At 40.0% G+C, this 22080-nt stretch overlaps 1 protein-coding gene across 4 annotated transcripts in view; it reads left to right on the top strand.

The window, feature by feature from the left end:
* The window catches only part of ANK2 (ankyrin 2), a 574309-nt gene that overhangs the window by 467543 nt on the left and 84686 nt on the right, over positions 1 to 22080 (top strand). For all 4 annotated transcript variants that reach the window (XM_018049206.1, XM_018049205.1, XM_018049207.1 and 1 more), the window contains 7 exons: positions 1894 to 1992; positions 2541 to 2639; positions 8679 to 8876; positions 13082 to 13180; positions 14148 to 14246; positions 17979 to 18077; positions 19010 to 19108. In XM_018049206.1, the coding sequence (XP_017904695.1) occupies positions 1894 to 1992; positions 2541 to 2639; positions 8679 to 8876; positions 13082 to 13180; positions 14148 to 14246; positions 17979 to 18077; positions 19010 to 19108 (792 nt within the window). The remainder of the gene's footprint in view (positions 1 to 1893; positions 1993 to 2540; positions 2640 to 8678; positions 8877 to 13081; positions 13181 to 14147; positions 14247 to 17978; positions 18078 to 19009; positions 19109 to 22080) is intronic.

Genomic DNA, 22080 nt, shown 5'->3' with positions numbered 1-22080 from the left:
CTGGTTTCCTCCATATCCATTGTGCAGCCTTGGATTCAACCAAACGCAGACTGTGCAGTACTATAGTATTTGCCATTGAAAAAAATCTGCATATAAGTGAACTCCCACAGTGCAAACCCATTTTATTCAAGGGTCAACTTCATAATAATAATAATAATAATAGCAGCAATAGCAACCCAAGAAAGGTTGGGTGATTGTCTCCTCAGACGAAGGTGATAAATAAATGAAATTCAGATATGCAAAATACAGAAATAGGGAATAAAATATAGTTGTCTCTTGTCTTTCAAAGATTTTTAGAATTAAAGATATATCTAAAGCAATATTAAATTACGACAGTTAAATAGAAGAAACTATTAAACAAAGCAGTTCCACCGTGGAAGTGCCTGGGGTTCTGAAGAGTAGTTGACTCATCATTATTAAAGCTATTTGTGTGTTTATAAATATCAGAGGGCAAGTGGAATCCTGATGAGATTAACATAGGGGAAGGAGGAAAATGTGTGACTCAAGAGAGATTTTCCACCCTCTATTTTGTGATTCTACAGTAAAGATTCTATGTAGTCTCGTCTATTAATAGTTTCCAAATTTATGAAGGGGCTGGACCACTATTCCAGCAGGACTTTAAGGATAAAAGTTTAGTTTTTTTCTTCTTTACCACGTGGTTTGTCTCAAAGAACTCTACTTCACCCTGGGGGTCACCCCGGTCATTGTGTGTAGGGAGGAGAGTATTAATAACATATGTTGGCTTAAATGGACTTCTTATATTCCTCCCACACTTGCAAAAAGCAGATTTACTCTCCTCCAAAGACTGACTAGTACCTAAGGTTCAAAAAAAGCAAAAAGAAAAGACATCTTAGTTAAAAATAATGTGTAAAGTGATACCATGAGAAAGCAGTGTTGCTTCTTGAGGGATGTTCTGTATCCTGACGAGGGCCTAAGCGCTCTGGAGGATAGAGCATATCTTAGACCCCTTAACCCAGGCATGTTTGTTGTCTGTGTTTTGCAAGGCCTGGTTAGCTTTAGAATCCTCCCACACCCACCCCAGTGCCAGAAGAGCATGTGGTTAGACTCCCTGGCCAATAGGATGGATTTGAGGTCATGGTGTAGGAGCTGTGCCATCCTAGAGATCTGAGTCCAGGAGCTTGGCTGTATTTGTAACAGACTGCTAATTACAGAGTGATGTGGATTAGGCACACAAGACATTGAATCTGTACATACAAACGTGTAGGAGAGCAACAGTTAATCTGGTGTTAATCAGCTCAATAGAATGCCAGAACTAAAGTGTATTTTCCAAAAGGTATTAGATAAAGGGTGGGTCTTCTGAGAAAAGGGATAACAGTCAGGAAGAGAGGTGGTTTTTAAGGTGAACACTTTTTGTTCTGTCCACCATTCATCTTGCTATTTCTGTAGGAAATGCTATCAGCTGAATCACAAATCATTTTTTTTTATCATGACTGCTAAAACACCCTAAATCTTAGATGAAGAAATTTGGAATTCAGATATTATGAAAAGAATAGGAAAAAAGAGTCTGGACAGAAGGCACTATTGGTTTAATCCTGTTAATTTTAGAGGTAAGAAAAAGACAGGAATATTTTTTCACTCACAGATCAAAGCCATTTTACTGACCCTTGCACATTCCAAGCCTATAATGTCCAATTTCAGTCTCCAAGCCCTCAAAATAAGATTTTTTTTTGTCCAGTCTATCAAGCCAAACTCTTGCTTGTTAAAGTTTATTCCTTATTCTAGTCCTCGTTTATGACTAACAGATTTCATGTTTCCAGTATTTTTCCCAAGTGGAGAATCAACATAGTTTGCTTAATAGGTTTTGTTAAAATGATTTTGTTAGCAGTCACAAAGACAGATGCTGCATTTTACTTTTGTTCTTCCCATTTTCAGAAGGGTTTTACCCCCTTGCACGTAGCTGCCAAGTATGGAAGCCTGGATGTGGCAAAACTTCTCTTGCAACGCCGTGCTGCCGCAGACTCTGCGGGGAAGGTAAAAGTTTTCAGTAATGCATGTTTGTTCTTAGCCTGTAACTCGGTTAAGTTGGAAACTTGGGGGGTCGCTGTTTCAAGATATTTTTCTCAGTCTTCTGAAAGAAATATCAATATAATTGTTGAAACTATGCCAAAGAGACATGATGCAGGTGTCTGTCCATGACCCGTCCACATACATACCGATTCTGAAGGTGTTTAAAGAAGCTGTGTCTCAAACGTGTGTTGGTATCACAACAGGGTCCAGAACTTCTGTATATTAAGAAGAATCCTTGCAATGTTAATGTAATAATTCTTACATGGCATTTTAGACGTTTTTTTATGGTGGAATCCAGATGCTCTGTGTTAATCGTAAGCTCAACTGCTCATTTTCAGTTTTAGTTACATTTCTAGCATGAAAATCATGAGATATTTACTTTCATTTTTTCCTATTGACTATATTAATGCATTAACATGAACTTAATCTGTATCAGTTTCCATGCATCCTGGCAGCTTTACAGCAGCTAATGCTAATTTATTAATACTGAAACTTAAACACACCCTTTACAGAATGGCCTTACCCCGCTCCATGTTGCTGCTCACTATGACAACCAGAAGGTGGCGCTGCTGTTACTGGAGAAGGGTGCTTCCCCTCACGCCACGGCCAAGGTGAGGACCCCAGAAAGGGCTTACAGATGTAGGATGTAACTGTTCTGATGGCACGTGGGAACTGGTTTTTAAACATACGGCATTGTTATAACTGCAACTAGTACTGACAGTAGCTTTTGGTATTAACATTTTTTCCCTTCCATTTGATTCCACAAAACCTTTTAAAATTTTTTTACAAGTCGGCAAATATTAAGGAGATGGGCCCAGGAGCCAGGAAAGATGACTCTTTCTGCCAGGACTCCGTGTTTTAGACTCAGAAGTATGAGTTTTGACTTAAGAAAGTTCAGGTTTTTCCTTTTCTTGTATAAACCAAATGTTGTGATACACCCACCCTTTTATTTGCTCATTTTTTTCTCAGAATTTACACTGTGCTCTATGAAATGCTCTTTGGTTTTTAAATGTTGCATGCTTGTTAACTATAGCATACATCCTTTTAAATTTCTAGTCTAGGAATGCATTTTTGGGAGTATGTGTAGCAGCAATTCATAAAAGAGCTCCAACTAAGACTTGAACCTTTGGATGATGTTTCTACCATCCGAGCTGCCTCTTTATTACACTGAAAATACACATGAGTGTCCTATAACACCTAACGTCATTATTGTCTGCTGCATTTATTCATTCAGCAGACATGTATTGAAAACATGTCAGAGTTTATTTGTTTATTTAAAAAGAAACTATTTATTGTGGTGGAAAAATATTCATGCTATATTAGATGACATAGCAGAGCAACAGCTGTTAGCATCTATATGCCAAACATTTGACAAGCAATGTCTCGTTTACTTTCATAATGATGCTGTGAGATTAGGGTAATAATTTCTATCTTACAGATGAGGAAGTGAGATTTAAATAGGTTGGTTTGTAAGTCCAAAGTCACATGACTAAGAATTGACAGAACAAGGATTTGATCTCAGACAATCGGACTTTAGAGCCAGCACTTTTAACTACTAGGGCTGTTGTGTCCCAAAGCATTAGAGAGAGAATCATCCCGCTTTTAGAATAGCGATATGTACATATATACTCACATGTTTATTTAAATTATATACATTATACATACGTAAGAAAGTGGAATACTCTATTTAGAAGTATATTTTGTATAATACCAAATATTTTGTATATAAAAATGTTATATATGATAAACTATTACAAATACTTAAACTTTGTACCCATACCTATATATGTGCCTATATGTGTACGTATAAATATATATACACATATTTTATTGTTACAAATATATAGCTTGTGATGTTTATCAAAAGAACAGGGCAGCTTTTATTATTGCAATACTATTCTTATTTATAACCCCTGTTCTCTATAATGTCATCAATTCTGCATTTGTCATAAAATGTCTTTCTTCTTACTAGACTATAAACTATTTGAGGACAGTAATCATGTGATACTCACATTTGTATGTCTCTGAGGTGTCTCATACAGTTGTATGTAGGTTCTCAATACATTTTAGTGAAAGAATGAAGACTGAGCAACTATCCCAATGGAATAACATCCCAGTGTTTTTTCCATTAACTTTCTAGGCTGACCATTTTGAACAAAGATAGAAAGACTTTGTCAATACCCAATACAACTCTTTATCTAAACTCTTAATATGTGTAAAGGAAGGGTTGTTGTAAAACTATAAATGGATGTTCCCCCCCCACAAGAGACTCTCAATCTACCAGGGAGAGAAGACCTAACTTATAAAGTGTATGGTTTTTCTAAAGAGACAAATAAAGCCTTGATCTCTCACCTGGACAAAGTGTGGTCCTTACTCAGGAGCAAACATACAGAGTCCCGAAGACTGGGGAGAGCAGCCTCTGCTCCAGGGTTTGCAGTGGGCGGGTTTCAGAGGCTCCTCTCGTATCTTCTGCTCACCTGCCCCGGCTTGTCAGGGAGCATGAGGCCTGCGGCTCTGAGGCTGCTCCAAGAGGCTGCCAGTGGGCGGACCCCAGCCCTACTGCCACTCTGGACCCTCTGCTCACTACAGCGCCCTAACCCCCCCAACCTCATCCATCCCCCACCCCAAACCACCCCACCCCACCCCGCCTGCCACACACACACACACACACACACACACACACAGCTCTGAGGCTGCTCCAAGAGGCTGCCAGTGGGCGGACCCCAGCCCTGCTGCCACTCTGGAGCCTCCGCTCACTACAGCACCCTAACTGCCCCCAAACCCCATCCATCCCCACCCCACCCCACCCCCCGCCTGCCCCCAACACACACAGTCCCTGGGATCCTGGAACCTCTTTGCTTCTTTCTATCAAACTCCAGAATCCTTTCTTAGTTTTCATTGGGTTTGTTGTTGTTATTTGGTTCCCCAAAATTTGACTCTATATGGAGTCAGGCGGGTTCTTCAGACTAGCAGGTTAAGTATCTGCTGGACAGTCAGACCTCTTATATTGCTACAACTTAGCATTCTCTTTGATCTCGTGTGTTGTTTTTTTTATTTTTTAAAACCTCTCTGTCCTTCTCTACATGAGTCCCGGATTTTACCTTACCTTGGTAGGTTTACTGATACTTGGCTTAGCTTTGGTAGTCTGTGCTACAGGACTGGGGAGAGTTGGGGCTGAAGAAAGAAAGCCCACTGCAAAAAAAAAAAAAAAAATTGTAAACTTACAGGGTCCACAATAATCTATGTGCTCTTTTATTCAGTAGAGCCCATGGTTCAAGTGCAGTGTTCTAGATCACGTAGAACATAAGGGGCCGGTGAAAAGACTTCCAGGAAGAGCTGCTGAATTTCCCGAGCAGCTCAGAGGGAAATGTCCACGGGAACTGAAAGATGCTTCTGTTGACTTGGAGAGAAGGAGACAGTGGGATAACATAGGGATGTGTGAGGCTCCAGATTTCATGACTACACAGAGGCCTTTTAAAGTCTCAAAGCCCCTTTTCATTTTTCAGTACACTTTGCAGTTAGACTTTAGGAGTCTCATAAGAAGCACTTCATCAGTATGCTGTGCTTCCCTGCAGCGTCTCACAATTAATGGCAAGTCACTGTTTTTCATGAAAAATTCTACCAGAATTGACAAAGAGGAGGAAAGGAAACAGTGTAGGTTCCAGACTTCACTTGTTCCGGAGTTTTGCTAATCTGTTTGTCCTTTTAACTAAGTATGAGGTTTAAACTTAGGTTGTTATAAGCAAAGTTTGAGTTCTCTGGTTTCTGGTTCTCTCCACAAACTCCCACGTAAAACTAGTAGCCTCATATTTCTACCTTTGAGCAGCTTTTAGAGACAAAAAGGAGGTTGAGGATTTTAGTTGACCACAAGATTAATATAAGCTGATTTTATTGTTTAAATTGAAGAAAGTAGGGAAAGCCACTAGGCCATTCAGATCTAACCTAAATCAACCCCCTTATTAATATACAGCGGAGATGATGAATAAATTCAAGAGATTCAATCTAGTAGACAGAGTGCCTGAAGAACTATGGACTGAGGCCCATAATATTGTACAGGAGGCCATGACCATAACCATTCCAAAGAGAAGGAAATGCAAGAAGGCAAAACAGTTGTCTGAGAGGGTTTTACAAATTGCTGACGAAAGAAGAAAAGTGAAAGGCAAGGGAAAATGGGGAAAAATACGCCTAACTGAATGGAGAGTTTCTGAGAATAGCAAGGAGAGATAAGAAGACCTTAAATGAACAATGCAAAGAAATAGAGGAAACCAATAGAATGAGGAAGATCAGACTTCTCTTGAAGAAAACTGGAGATATCAAGGAAACATTCCATGCATGAATGGTCATGATAAAGGACAGATGCGGTAAGGACCTAATGGAAGCAGAAGAGATTAAGAAGAGGTGGCAAGAATACACAGAAGATCTATATAAGAAAGGTCTCAATGACCCAGATAACCACGATGGTGTGATCACTCACCTAGAGCTAGACATCTTGGAGTATGAAGTTAGTGGGCCTTAGGAAGTATCACTATGAACAAAGCTAGAATTTGTTCTAGCTTTGATGGAATTCCATCAAATGACAATTCCATCATTTGATGGAATTCCAGCTGATCTATTTCAAATCCTAAAAGATGATGCTGTGAAAGTGCTGCACTCAATATGTTAGCAAATTTGGAAAACTCAGCATGGCCACAGGACTGGAAAAGGTCAGTTTTTATTCCAATCCCAAAGAAGGGCAATGCCAGAAAATGTTCAAACTGCCATACAGTTGTCCTCATTTCACATACTAGCAAGATAATGCTCAAAATCCCTTAAGCTAGGTTTTGAGTATGTGAACTGAGAGCTTCCAGATATACAGGTTGGATTTAGAAAAGGCAGAAGAACCAGAGATCAAATTGCCAACATCCATTGGATCATGGAGAAAGCATGGGAATTCCAGAAAAAACATCTACTTCTGCTTCATTGACTAGGTGAAAGCTTTTGACTGTGTGGATCACAACAAACTGGAAGTTCTTAAAGAGATGGGAATATCAGATCACTTTACCAGTCTCCTGAGAAATCTGTATTTGGGTCAAGAAGCAACAGTTAGAACAGGACATGGAACAACAGACTGGTTCAAAATTATGAAAGGAGTCTGACAAGGGTGTATATTATCACCCTGCTTATTTAACTTATATGCAGAGTACATCATGCAAAATGCCAGACTGCATACATCACAAGCTGGAATCAAGATTTCTGGGAGAAATATCAACAATCTCAGAAATGCAGATGATACCACTCTAATGGTAGAAAGTGAAGAGGAGCTAAAGAGCCTCTTGATGAGGGTGAAAGAAGAGAGTGAAAAAGCTGGCTTGAAACTCAACATTTAAAAGATCATGGCATCTGGTCCCATCACTTCATGGCCAATAGAGAAAAGGGGGAAAAGTGGAAACAGAGACAGACTTTGTTTTCTTGGGCTCCAAAATCACTTCTCACAGTGACTGCAGCCATGAAATTAAAAGGCTCTTGCTTCTTAGAAGGAAAACCCTGACAAACCTAGACAGGGTATTATAAAGCAGAGACATCATTTGCTGACAAAAGTCCATATAGTCAAAGTTATGGTTTTTCCAGTAGTCATGTACAGATGTGAGAGTTGGACCATAAAGAAGGCTGAGCCCTGAAGAATTGATGCTTTTGAATTGTGGAACTGTGGAAGACTCTCAGACTCTTGAGTCTGTTGGATAGCAAGGATATCAAATCAGTCAATCCTAAAGAAAATCAACCCTGAATATTCATTGGAAGGACTGATGCTGAAGCTGAAGCAGCAATGCTTTGGCCGCTTGAGGCTTAGAGCCAACTCACTGGAAAAGACCTTGATGCTAGGAAAGATTGAAGGCAAAAGGAAAAGACGGTGGCAGAGGATGAGATGGTTAGATAGCATCACTGACTCGGTGGACATGAATTTGAGCAAACTCCTGGGGATGGTGAAGGACAGGGAGGCCTGGTGTGCTACAGTCCATGGGGTCGCAAAGAGTTGGACATGGCTTAGCAACTGAACAAAAACAACAGAAATCTTTTTCACCACACCACACACGCTGACTGGCTATGGTGGGCACATACTAAATAATTGTTATATGATTAAAAAGTACACTCCAACTAGAAGCACATTGGTAGGGGTGTTATAACAAGATCATGGAAATAATGCTGTTTTATTCTGTGTTATTAAAAACATATCTAAAGTATATTAACAAACTAGAGTCAGTCCGAAGCAGGTCCTCCTCAATGGAGAACTCTAGAAATGGGGCTTCTGTCAGGAATAGTTGAAGGAATGGGAAATTTAACCTGAAAAAAAGACTAAAGGGAGATATGAAAACCATCTCCAGGTATTTAAAGGACGGTGATGTAGATGAGGAATCTGGCTTGTTGTTCTTCAGGAGTAGCATTATGATGGGGAGATTTTAAGCTATGGGGCATTTGTGTCTATATCTGTCTTATAGTAGAATGGTTTGCAAAGATTTGGGTGTTATTGGACTGAAACTTATGATGAGCAAGAATTTGGATTTCTTATAACCTTACTTTTTAACTTTTCTGTTGATTAGGGATTCTTATTTCCAATAGGCATACATCAGGGCAATTGCTAAGGTTACAACATAGGTGTGTTTTTATTTTTTTAGAATGGCTACACTCCTTTACATATTGCTGCCAAGAAGAATCAAATGCAGATAGCTTCCACACTCCTGAGCTACGGAGCAGAGACGAACATCGTGACAAAGCAAGGGGTCACTCCACTCCATCTGGCCTCGCAGGAGGGACACACAGATATGGTCACCTTACTTCTGGATAAGGGAGCCAATATCCACATGTCAACCAAGGTATTCCAGTTTGGCCTCTTGCTTTCGCGAAGAGTCTTTTGAGTGAACATAAATAGAAACCAATCTAAGACAATTTGAAACAAAAAGGGGGCGTGTATTGGAGACAAACAGGGATATCTTATAGAATTCAAGGGAAGCAAAGGAGTCAAGCCTTATGAGGGGCTGGAAAATCAGAAGGAAGTGAGGGGCAAGGCTCACAGACTCTGCCTGGAGGGCTGTCTGGTTGTGTCCTGACTTTTCCGGCAAGTTGGTATCCTTTTCCTCTCTCTGTGTGCCTGCTCCCTTTGCTTCTCTATGTCTGTGACCAGAGAGGCTATCCTATCGCTCCCAAGAGTTAGTATCACCACAGTTCAAGCAGCTGTCCAGATTGCTATAGAACCTGCTGGTCCTACTTCCAGATTCCAGAGAGAGAGGAGACTTGGCTGTTTCATCTGGGGCCCAATCCAAACACTTGCTTCTAAGCTGTCGTTCTGTGCCTGCGACCCAAGTCATTCTCAACGGGGCTGAGCATCAGAGGCACCTGTTGATCAGTAGCAGGGAACTCAGTAAAATAATGATTTCTGCTTAGCTTGGGTGGTTATGGTGGTGGTCAGAGAATCAGTGTTTTTAATAAAGCTTCTCTCCAGAGAATAGCCTTTGTGGACAAGTGTATTAACTATAATAGAGCAAGTCAGGGACATATTGGAAAAAGATATTAAAATTTTTGCAAGTACATGCCAGTCTTTCTCCATATATATCCATAACCCTGTCTATTTATGTATCTTATCTTTTTTTTTTTACACTTTGTACTCCATTGGAACCAGCTGCTGAGAAACAAAAAAATTGGAGCTTGTTTATAAGTTAGTCATCATTTATATCTTCTGATGCTTTTTTTTTTTAACACATGGTGTGGGTTTAGTGAAAGTTAAGTTTCTTAGGATTTCCCACAAATAAACAAATATGATATTTTCCACATTTCACTGTTGAGTTAATTATTACTTTTGGAGGCTCAATTGTAAGTTGGTCTTAATAACATTTGTAAATAGGTTATGTAGCTTATGTCCTTTAGAAAGAGCTGTGAAAAAGACAGAGTGTCTTGACAGCCTCCAGAGTCCTATTCTGTGCCTTAATCCCTCAGAAGTATTCCAGTACATTCCTTGCCCTTATGCATTTCTCTCTTCTCTATCAAAAGGCCTCAGAGATCCTTTTTTAAAGTATGGTGAGATGAATTATAGGCTTAACCCTGCAAAAGATATTTGCATTTTTAACAAGAATGAACATGAAGATGCTTTATGGTGAAATTCAATGTGTCAGCCAGACAATCCTTAAAGTCTGGGGCATGGGTTTCCTTGTGATTGTTAAAATCATGGGACTCAAGGGGTCTTTTAGCTCACTGGGGACAGTCTCATCATGAAACCAGTGGTAGAATATTTCATTTTACATCAGTACACAAATGAGTCATATGTTTATTGTCCATTGAAAACAAATCTTCATTTGAGAATAAACACAAGAAATCCGTAAACGAATCATGCAAACTTTTGAGTAGAATTGACATTTCATGAAACTGATCACACTGTGCTTCTGATGGTGTAATTTTTAATTCATAAAAATGGCACACATATATCTAGAATCAATTTGCTGTGTCCTCCCTGATGGTATTCTTCTAAACATATTACTTCTTTTGAGACAATTTTAATAGTCAACAAATACTTAATGAGTATTTTTGAATATTTTCTCCACTCAGCAATGGAGAAGAATATTCCATTTGAATTACAAAGTATTTATGTTATCTGTATAATGTGATTTCAATACTGGGTGATTTCCTAAAGATCAATGATGATGTATTTGTTACTGGAGTAAAACTTTAGTAAATATGTTAAGATATATCTAAATAACAATATGATATCGAAAAATATAACTTTGCCTTTTGGTTGGTGTTATTTATTTTATAAATTATAATAATAAATAAATTTATATGAAATAAATACAGGAAAATGCAACTGTGAAGGTATCTTAGATAATAAGCGAAGCTGATAATAAATTTTCCATTGCTCTTTTAAACTACATACATATATTCTTTTTCTATTTAAGACCAACTAAAATCAGGGACTTCCCTGGCGGTCTGGTGGTTAAGAATCCATGCTTTCACTAAAGGGCACATGGGTTCAATCCCTGGTTTGAGAATTAAGATCTCTCATGCCACTCAGTGTGGCCAAAAAGAAAGAAAGGCCAACCAAAATCAACTAATATGCTCTAAGTGGCTATTTCTCAGTAAGAACTATAATACAGAAATAGATATTTCATTCCTTATCCAATCACCCATCTAATAATAAAACCAATTGTAGAGTCTACCAGTACATCTTAGGAAATAGATTACTTTTTTTGAAAAGAATTCTTTCAACATCTTCTGTTATTTATTAGGAAGGTATACATAATTTGATTTAGGCATGTACATTTACCATAATAAACTGTAGAAGATTTTTACGCTGGTTGTTAGTTTGCTATCTTATATTGTAAAAAATCCATTCTGCAAATAATGTAGCAGTCAGCACATACATTTGAAATGCCATTAAAGATGCCTTTGAGACATCTGATGATTACTTCATTTAATGATCACTTCAGTAACATTTTTAAAAGACTGATTATTTCTAAGGGGAGATAATTTTATGTTTGCTATTTTAATATAGAGAATAACAGTATGAAGAAAAATCTGCTTTGTCCTAATATTCATAATGTTTGTACTTTGGGACTATATACTATTTGTTTAGAAATGATAACATTGTAATGCAGAAGGGTGTATCTTCCATCTCATTCTTAGGGTTTGTGAAACTCAAAGCTGAGCTCAGTCAGAACTCTACGAATTAAAAGGCCTCAGACTTAAACATAAAGCCCTTTCTCTAGTTGGAGAATCTTTTTCTTTTTTTTCCTCTCTGTAACTATTACTTCGATTTTTTAAAGGTCAGAGAACATGTCACTTTATAGAAGTAACACCATGGCTAGAGAGCGTGAATTTTGAAGAACGTGGTTTAGATTTCTCAACCCAAGCAGACTGCAGGAGAGCCAGCCTGCAGGCCATAGTTGAGACACTGATTGGATATGAGCTCAGGGAGTGAGAGTGCCCACTGAGTGGACAAGTAGGATAGCGCAGTACGGAGATGCAAGATGCACCGGGAGAGGATAAATGCACTAGGTGTTTGAACGATACAGCAGGAGATGAACATATTTTATGAATATCCTGTTGCTGCTGCTGCTGCTGCTAAGTCGCTTCAGTCGTGTCCGACTCTGTGCGACCACATAGACGGCAGCCCACCGGGCTCCCCCATCCCTGGGATTCTCCAGGCGAATATCCTGGTAGCTGGAATGTAAGTTCTAAAAGGGCAGCAGCTTTTGTTCACTGATGTATTCAAGTGTCTAGGACACTTCCTGGCATATGAGAGGTACTCAAAAAACACGTTTTAAACATACAAGTGATTTAGGTTTTAAAGACACCCTTTAAATTTCAGTTTTGCTTGGTGGGAGATACTTACATATGTAGTGAGGCTGTCATTGACAATAAATCACTTTTCCCTCCTTTCTCTATTCTTTTATTAATTCTTAACTGTACTTTATCTGCATGCCTAATTACTTAAAGTAATTACTTGAAGTACCTATGCCAGGAAATTTACATATAACTGGCCAAATATATGGCGTGATATATGAGTGATCGGGTCACTATTTATCACTTAGGTAAATCCCTAAAATAGTATCCTGTCTTTGGGTGCTGGAGAAATTTATTCTGAACTCATTTCCTGTAACTCTGGATGTTTTTTTACATTGATGTGATGTTTTACTGATGAAAATATACATTATTGCTGCAGTTATAAAGTAGAAGTAGTAATTGGTTGATCACTTATTCAAGTGAATAAATAGATTCAGCAGGAGAATCAGAACGGGTTTGAAATGAATGTTGTTTGGAAGCTTATTAGCTGGGTTATTTTAAAATCTCACATTGTAATATAAGTACCCAATACAGAAAATGTAATTTGAGGGCAGTGTTGATTAACTTAGAGAGCATATCTTTGATGGAAAGTTATATTCACTTGGAGGGTTTGTTTTAGATATTAAAAGATGCAGTTTCTAGGGAGCGGTTCTGAATTTTCCAGGATTTTTTGCATGACATGCTATTATAGATGCTACTGTGTATTTTCTTCTTCAAATGTAACCCCTTTGTTTCATTCTCTCCATAGAGTGGACTTACATCTTTACACCTTGCAGCCCAGGAAGATAAAGTGAATGTCGCTGATATTCTCACCAAGCATGGGGCTGACCAGGATGCTCACACAAAGGTAAGCCAATCACTGTTGATATCAGGACAGGTTCTGTCCTGGATGATTCCCAGTAGCCCACATTCGTGTCACCCCAAGTCCAAGTCCCCGCCTCTTCAGATGGCCATTCTGATTTAATTGTGGCTCTCTCTGCTCACAAATATTTAATGGTGCTCCATTTTTGCTGGAATCAAGTCAAATGGATAGCAAAAGATACCAAAAGATTTCAGCTTTGCAGGCTTAAGTTTACCCTTTCCCCTTCATCACATCGGAGAAGGCAATGGCACCCCACTCCAGTACTCTTGCCTGGAAAATCCCATGGATGGAGGAGCCTGGTGGGCTGCAGGCTAAGAGTCTGACACGACTGAGCGACTTCACTTTCATGCATTGGAGAAGGAAATGGCAACCCACTCCAGTGTTCTTGCTTGGAGAATCCCAGGGATGGGGGAGCCTGGTGGGCTGCCGTCTATGGGGTCGCAGAGTCGGACACGACTGAAGTGACTTAGCAGCAGCAGCAGCCTCATCACATCTGTCAGGCAAAATGAGTTGCCTTCTTCTTTCTGTGTCTGCTTGCCTCCATGTCCTTGATTTCTAAACAGCTTTTCTCTCTCTCTGTCATTAACTTCTACGAGCTCACCTTATTCTCATAGGTGAGCAAACACAAAATTTTCTGTTTTCTGTGCGTCTCCTCTGGATCCTATTAGACTCAGTCTCTCTTCCTTGCTTTCAGATCCTATTATCTGTGTCTTTCTCTTAGCTCTTTGTCAGGTTAGGTTGCCCAGTGACGGATCTGCTGTGCTGCATTAAGTTCTTGTGCTCAGAGGTCTGCTCTATGTTTGCATCCACAGGATGCATATATCATCTGCTAATAATACCTGTACAAGCAAACAGAATTTCTACCAGTCCTCCCAGAACTGAAGTTCTCCCTAATCCCTCTCCCCTTCAGTGTTAACCACTGGAGTAGTAACTTACTTATTATTCTTTATAGCTTGGTTACACTCCTTTAATTGTGGCCTGTCACTATGGAAATGTGAAAATGGTCAACTTCCTTCTGAAGCAGGGAGCAAATGTCAACGCAAAAACCAAGGTAAAATGCTTGTGCTCATTTCTGTTTTCTGTGAACCATTAGTTCAGCCAGAGGGACACTTCACCAGCTCACCATAGTTACATATTTTCTCTTAGAGCTTCTAGTGATTTTGAATAAGCCATGTAGCTTTGTGCAATTGTTGAGACTTTTCTTTGTAATAACCTTTGACAGCCATGTAGGTCAGCTTCAGAACTACTTCTGTTAGGAAGTTCAAGTAGCTGACATTGACTTAACAATTCGCTGCAGGATGCAATAGATGCTGGCAAGAACATCTTGATGTTCAGGCCGATTTCCTTTACCTTGTTTCAGAGCCTTGACCCCCCTTCCCCCAGCCCTCATCCCTTAGTGAGAAAATACAATTAGGCCGCCTGGACTGCCTGCCTTTCATTTTAATGAACTCTTGTCACATTTGGAATACCACGTGGTTGTGCTCAGTGAGGCAGTAATACGTAAGCCTGGGTTGGGAGTTTTCAAGGATAATATAGAGCTGAGTATGTTTCCTGGGGTAATCTGAAGGGGTCTATCCTGCAAAGCATGATGGGAACATAACACCACACTTCAGTACATTCAGGTTATTTCAAGGGAAGAGAAATGGGTGAAATAACTATTGGTACTATGCATAGTGTAACCTACGAGCTCTGATTTTTTTTTTAGTCCAAAATGTATGTAATTGCATCGTTTATGTATCACAAATCCCCAATTTTCAGCTACATGAGTAGGCTCAAGTAAATTACTGTAAGCACATTCAGGATTTTTCAAAGTCATCATTCAAGATGATACTAATTAGAAACATAAACAAATTTCAGAAGTTAGCTTTTTCATATCCTCTTTGAAGCATAAACAAAAGCATGTCTATACATAAGCATATTTGTAAGTGAATTAAAGTTATTTTAAAATTATACTATTAACATTTGAGATACAAAACTTCTAATCTGGCTCAGGCAGCAATGGTGACTGCCTAGTTTCTGAGCAATTCTTGAGTTCTCATGAAACTGTACTTGGAGACTTATTTAAAAGCTCCAATATGAGGTCTCCCTCAGGCATTAATGTGTAATACCATTTTGGCTGAGTCAGTTCACGTACAAGTACTACAGGAAAGACTTGGAATCCAGGTATTCTCTTGTAAGGCTTAATGCAGCAATGCAAAGAGATTTTGGCAGAACTTGAAAATATTTACTATATTTTTATCTTAGGTGTTTGACTGTTGAAATAGTTATAATATTGAGAAGCCAAACATGTGGTCTAGATAGCATCATTTGTCTACCTTGGGTTTGATCTGCATTCAAATGGACATTTAGAGAAAAATCTCAGTTTAACTTTTAAGGTTTTTAAAAAATGAACTATGTAGATTTTACTTGCAGTTGGAATTCTCTTTTCATATCTCTTCAGAGGAGTGGATTGATCCATACCCCAAAGGACAGTCTTTTAATACACTTCAGAATGTTTTCACATAGAATGACACTTTTGGAGAAGAAATTTAGTTTTCTTCCTCACATCTCATATGTAACCATAGTTACTACAAATTGTTTTGTTGCTATGAAAATATGTGTATTTCCTTTACTCTTCAAACGTTCATCACTTGGTATAAAAATTTGGAAAAGTTTGTACAACTTTGGTGTAGTATTTATAAACGCAATGGAAAGGGAAAAAAATTAAGAAATATTACTTATTTTATGCTCCTGAAATATCCATGGATTGCCTGATTTGAGAGCAGAGTGCCTGCAACAGCTATGTTTTCAGAGTCCCTGAAGTTGATTTTTATTTCCAGGTTTCCTGGAGTCATCCCATTACAGGGATACATAGCAGACAAGGCTGAGCTGATGACATTGCAGTCTGAGAGATCCTCAGACAGACTCTCACACATACGGTACATCCCCATGGATGGAAAGGCCCAAGTGAAAGCATAGACGGAGTCATGTGGCACCCTGTGCATTGCTTTTTCAAAAGTCTTTAAGTCAAGTAGATTTTAAAGCTCTAGTTGGCTTGATTAAATGAGTCATGAATCGGTGGCATCCATCTAGCAAGTAGGGAGGAGTTCCCAAGGAAGACAGAAAGGGAAGGGTTTCTAAATGCAGAACAAGGAAGTCGTAAAGAAAAAAAAAGTAACCTATGTATGGCAGACAGAAGGGGTCTCAGTGGCAGATTACCTCATCTTCCTTGTATGCAGGGGGCCCACGTGGCAGATTATCTCCTTGGTGCTGACCAGAAAATTCCTAACTGACCAATTAAGTCGACATTTCTGGGGAGGTTGAAGCTGCTATTAGGTTAGGTGTTAAGCCCCAGTGTGGTGGGGTTGCCTGGCATAAGTGACTCTATTTGGGGCCTGTAGTGTTCTTTTTAACAGCATAGATATAGTCACTTCATGTAGACAGGAGAAGCAGATGTGCCTGTGGGTCGTGAAGAGGTAGTGACGCTAGAAATAGGGGATGTATACTCTTAACACGTTTAAGGTATGAATGGGCTGCTCAGAGCTTAGAGCCCAGGACTCAGGGCTGAGGCAGGTGGACAATAAAATAATCTGATGGTCGTTGTCTTCAAGATCTGCTACCTAGGATCGGAACCTAGAATGATTGTGAACAAATGACTTAGCCCCGTTATTTTCACTTTCATCATCTCTGAAATAGGGAGACAGTTACTCATTCATTCACTCATTTGTTCATGGATTCATTTATAAGACACCTACTATGTACCAAGCACCCTCATTTTCAGAATGGTAGTAAAGATTAAGAGAATAAAGATAAGGTCCAATATCTGGCATAAAATGGGTCCTTAGGACACGACAGCTATTACTGTTTCACTGTGCCTCCAAGGATTCCAGAGCAATTTGCTTGTATTGATGTGCGTATGCAACCAATCCGGAGAAGGCAATGGCACCCCACTCCAGTAATCTTGCCTGGAGAATCCCAGGGACGAGGGAGCCTGGTGGGCTGTCGTCTGTGGGGTCGCACAGGATCGGACACGACTGAAGCGACTTAGCAGCAACAGCAGCAGCATGCAACCAATCTGTACCATCCCTAGCACTCCTAGAGTTCTGAGCAAGATTGGCTTCTCACTAACCTCAGCTACAATTTTTCACAAATCACAGTTGCAGAACTTTCATCTAAGTGAAAGTTTAGACCAGAATGTTTAAAAGAACCTACTTTTAAAGGAGTTTTTATTTGAAACTGGGCCACTCAGCTTCCAATGAAATCTTCTGTTGTGTGTACATCTTTGACTGAAGAGTTTCTGAAAGGAATAGAAGATTTCGATGTACTGTCACTGGTTTAGAATTGCTAAAGCTAGCCCAGAGGTTAGTGACACAGGAGGTCACAGTGAACAAACTGGTTTGCATGATCCTCCTAGGTTTCAGTTAAACAGTTGAGGCTTCCATTTTTCCTAGGGAAGGAATCACTTTGATAATACTCTTCCTCATTATAAATCTCCTCGCTCAGCATATCCATTGTGAATGCTAATTAGAATGCTAATTGGCGAAAATATAATATTAGTTACCATTTGGAGTCTGTTGATCTTGCTAATTTCAGAAGCCAGCCTCTTTGTGTAGCGGACCATAAGGTGTGAGGGGGTTTTGCTGCTGAGAAAATGGGTTGCTGGTGATATCCTGCTCCAGAGAAACAGGCCTCCGCGCCGACTTGGGTGTAAATAAGACTACGAAATTTAAAATGAAGGCTAACTAGTTTTCCTCCTTCTCCCGCACACCCCTGCTGGGTCCGCCGCCGCCGCCATCGTCTACAGAATGGCTACACGCCTTTGCACCAGGCCGCCCAGCAGGGCCACACGCACATCATCAACGTCCTGCTGCAGCACGGGGCCAAGCCCAACGCCACCACCGCGGTAAGGGGGCGCCGGCTGCCCCTCACCACGCAGCCCCTCTTTCCCTTTGATTAACTTAGAATCCCCCTTCCCGGGAGCCGCTTGGCCGAGCTGAGTCCCCCAGCCCCCCACATCCTTCTTAAACCTCCGCACCCGGGGGGAAAGCCCGGGATTTCCAGAAATCAGCATGTGATTTCTGAGAGCGCTGGTCCCGGGAGAGAGCGCAGAGGCCTGACTCAGTTTTCCCTCCCGGGAGGGGCCCTAGGCTCGGGCTGCGGAAGCAGGCTCGGCTTCCAGCTGGCTCTCGGCAGGGAGCGGAGTCCACCCCTCCCGCCCGATCTTCTTAAGGGAGTACGCTTTCTGAGGCCGCTGGCTCCGACTGAGCTCTTTGGGATGTGGAGCCATTGAAATGTAAACTAAGCGGTGCAATTAAACCAACCGAGATCCCCAGTGGCCTGGCCTGGGGCCTCAGTTGCTTGCTAGTGTTCTTGCGCTGCACGGAGAACTTCTGCACAGCTGTAGCTAAATATGCTGCCGCGTTCCCTGTGGTAACATCTTACCTGCTGCAGATGGCCTGCCTTCTGATGAGGGCTGAGTGTACTTGATTCTTGTTCTTCGGAGGCCTCCTCCTGGATTCAAAGGTGACTCTCCTAAGCACAGTACAGAATTCGGAGCGCTTCCTTGACAACCTCAGGGTTAAAGCAATCGAGTGCTTCTTATTAGAGCGGGCAGATGCAGCTTGTTGTGTTACCATGGTGACCTGGGCTATAGTTTGAAGAAGTTACAAAGAAGATTCAGATGTAATGGTAAAAACTAGTGATTTTCCTAAGCTGTGCCTTGTTTTGGAAGAAAATGCTGGCTCATGTGGAGCCGCGGGTGAGCTCATTGGCTCACCCCGCCATCCCTCCACTCCGCTCTCACTTCCCTTTCTCTCTCTTTCGCTCGCTCTTCAGAATGGCAACACTGCCTTGGCGATTGCTAAGCGTCTGGGCTACATCTCCGTGGTGGACACCCTGAAGGTTGTAACGGAGGAGGTCACCACTACCACCACGGTAAGTAAAAGGAACCCATCGACTTTGGCTCCGTTGTTGTGGTTTGTAAGCCACAGGCATTTTCATTTACAAAATGTTTTGAGTGTTTGAACTTCTTTGTGTGAACAGGTTGTAGAGACTTTGGGTGAACATATTGTAAAGAGCCTGTGTACCTTGAAGTATGCAGATGTAAACGCATTTGCACAGCTCATACAGGGATTTCAGCTTCCTTTTGTCAACGTAAATCCATATAAAATGTGTGAATGCAATTTTATACCACTTAGCCCTTTTTCTGTGACTCACTTCTTTTTCTCTGGCTCTTCTGCCCTGTTGCTGGGGTTGGGTGTGACACGCACTGCTGGCAAAGTGGTAGGACACTCCACTTTTCATCTCAGCCTGAAGGTCACTCCAGACGCTGGGAAGACCTTGACCCCTTCTTAGCTCAGGACTAGCTCAGATGCATTCGCAGTGAGAACAGTTCATCCTGATTTTCTTCCTATTTCTGAGTATTATTTTTTATTCAAAAAGAAAATTGAGTGTGCTTAGGAGAGAAACCGTGTCTGCATCTTGACAGAGTGTATATTTAATTTTTTTTTCACTATATGGAATACAAGTGCTGATTCTTTAGGCCAGTGATCATCACTGGCCTTTGCCAGAGAAACTCTGGAATAGTGAAGACCGTGATGCAATTGTTCCTAATGCTCTTGTGCTATTCAGTTGGAGCAGAGCTTAAAGGAGGCCTCCTGAGAGGGAGACTCACAGCTAACAGTGCTCTTTGCTTTTCTTTATTAACTTTCCTCTTTGAGCGAGAACAACAGCTCTATAATTTCTATTCCTAAAGTAGAAAAGTAGAGTGACAGCAGATCACTAGCTGTTCCTTAGAGATGAGATGAGATCCAATGAGATCATGAATCAACAAGTAAAAAATTCTGAATGAGGTTCTAATACATGCTCCAAGCTAGGAGTGATGCATATAGTTTTAGAACTCTTGCTTCTTTTGATAGATGGGAAGAAGAAGAAGAGAATTTTGTTCTTCAGGCTGGCAGCAAGTCCCTGCTGACAGACCTTGAAGCAGTTTGACGTGAAGTTTTAAGTAGAGTGGAAGGATGATGTATTAATGAACTGCAAGACACAGACTGAATCTAGATAAGAAAATGGCACTGCTTGTTTCCCCAAGCAAAATATTTGGCCAGTATACGACAATATTTTTAAAGATTTAAAGCATAGCATTCATAAATTATATAGGAGAAAAACAAGTCTTGCCACCATCTAGCGCTGTCCCGAGTCACTGTATATGAATGGATCGTAATGGCTTTTTCTTACTGTATGGTTTCTTATACCAGGAGAATCTTCACATTAGGGACCTTTACGTATGTCTTTATTTGGAACCTTTGAAACAGTGTGCACATCACAGATAAGTGGAACTTTAGGTGGCAAGATTGGCTAAACATTTGTGCTAGTCATCTCTCAACTTTATAACCTCTTCTTTCTAGGAGTCATGTATATGCATTTTTATCAAATGGCCACTAGATGGCCTCTTTTTGCTATCGTGACCTGCTTTTCTTTCATTTAGTGTTTATTGGATATAAAAGGTGGGTTGGATTCCGTGCTGGGTGCTGAAAAGTCATCAGTGATAAAAACATTATTCCTCCCGACCAATAACTTACAGTGTAGGGGGAGTGGAAAGTGAGATTTTAAGTTTTGAAAGAAAATCTTTAATATCACCAGAACTATAAAATTTACATGTTTCAAAGAGATCTCAGGCTCATAAATATTACTTAGAGTGATACTTTAACCATTCAGAGCTATATTTTAAAAGAGGAGCAATTGCTTTTAAATTCCATTGCCACACAAGTTCTCAGATACCTTGTCACAAATCAGACATAGGTCATATCTCCACATGTAGCTCTAGGGGGATGTGAAAACTCCTCAAAGCTCCTCTGTGAGCTTTTTTTCTTGTGTCTATTATTCTTTACGCTGCCTCGCTAAGCATTGCTCCAATAAAAACCACCGTACTTAGCAATCAAATTTCTATGTGAAAAGCCAGCAAATAAATATAAAATGTAATAAATGTTTTAGATTGTAACTGCTTTCAGTATGCAAAATAAGAAATCATCGCCCACGTTAACCACACGAGTACCCCCTTTCTCTAAATGGGTAGTTTTACCGGTTACATGCTTTGCTACTGTCCTATCTTTATTTTCTGCTTCTCTTAGAATTGGATTCTTAGAATTATGAGTTTTATTGTTTTATGAGATGGAATTTGGGTCTAAGGACTGAAAATACAAACATTCCTTCTGTGATGTAGGTCTTCCAACTTTATACTCTTTTTCAGAAGAGATTTTCATTCTTTCTTTTTCCACATAATGATGATATTTAAAGCTATGACTATTATTTAGTAAGTTACAAATATGCCAAACATTGAGGGTAGATCTAGGATTCAAATTTAGGTTGTCAGATTACAAAATCCGTATTCTTAATCTTTCTGATATAATTGACCTTGGCTTTGCTAAAAGTAGTTTAATAGGAATTTTCAACTTTTAAAAACTTACATAAATAGTACCCTTTATTGATTCTCATGGAAGGATCATATTCAGTATCATTTTCTAAAGTCTATAGATTCACTAAAAATTATTTGGAACTACTCACTGGTGGTAGGCAAATAGCATGAAGCAATTTAATAATATGTAAAATAAACCAAATTAAATTTAATATTATTACCATTTGAATGTATTAGCTGAGCTACAGCCACACACCTAACATACAAACCTCACATCATTCGCTTAGTACAATGTGCCATTTGAACAGCCATGTGAGCTCTTTGCCATCAGAGAAAGTCTCCTTAGCTATTCCTCCTTCCAGAGTTCTTTACCCCAGAGTGTGAATAAAGTCATTGTGTGGAGAGGAGAGTGAGGTAGCAGTTTGTAAAGGAAAAGTCATTGCTTCAGAAATTTGTGAGACATTTTGGGATTGCAGTTTGTTTCCTTAACCTT

The sequence above is a fragment of the Capra hircus genome, chromosome 6 (assembly GCF_001704415.2).
Source record: "Capra hircus breed San Clemente chromosome 6, ASM170441v1, whole genome shotgun sequence".
Lineage (NCBI taxonomy): Eukaryota > Metazoa > Chordata > Mammalia > Artiodactyla > Bovidae > Capra > Capra hircus.
Note: the sequence above shows the minus strand (reverse complement) of the source record. Positions and strands in the feature narration are given on the sequence as shown.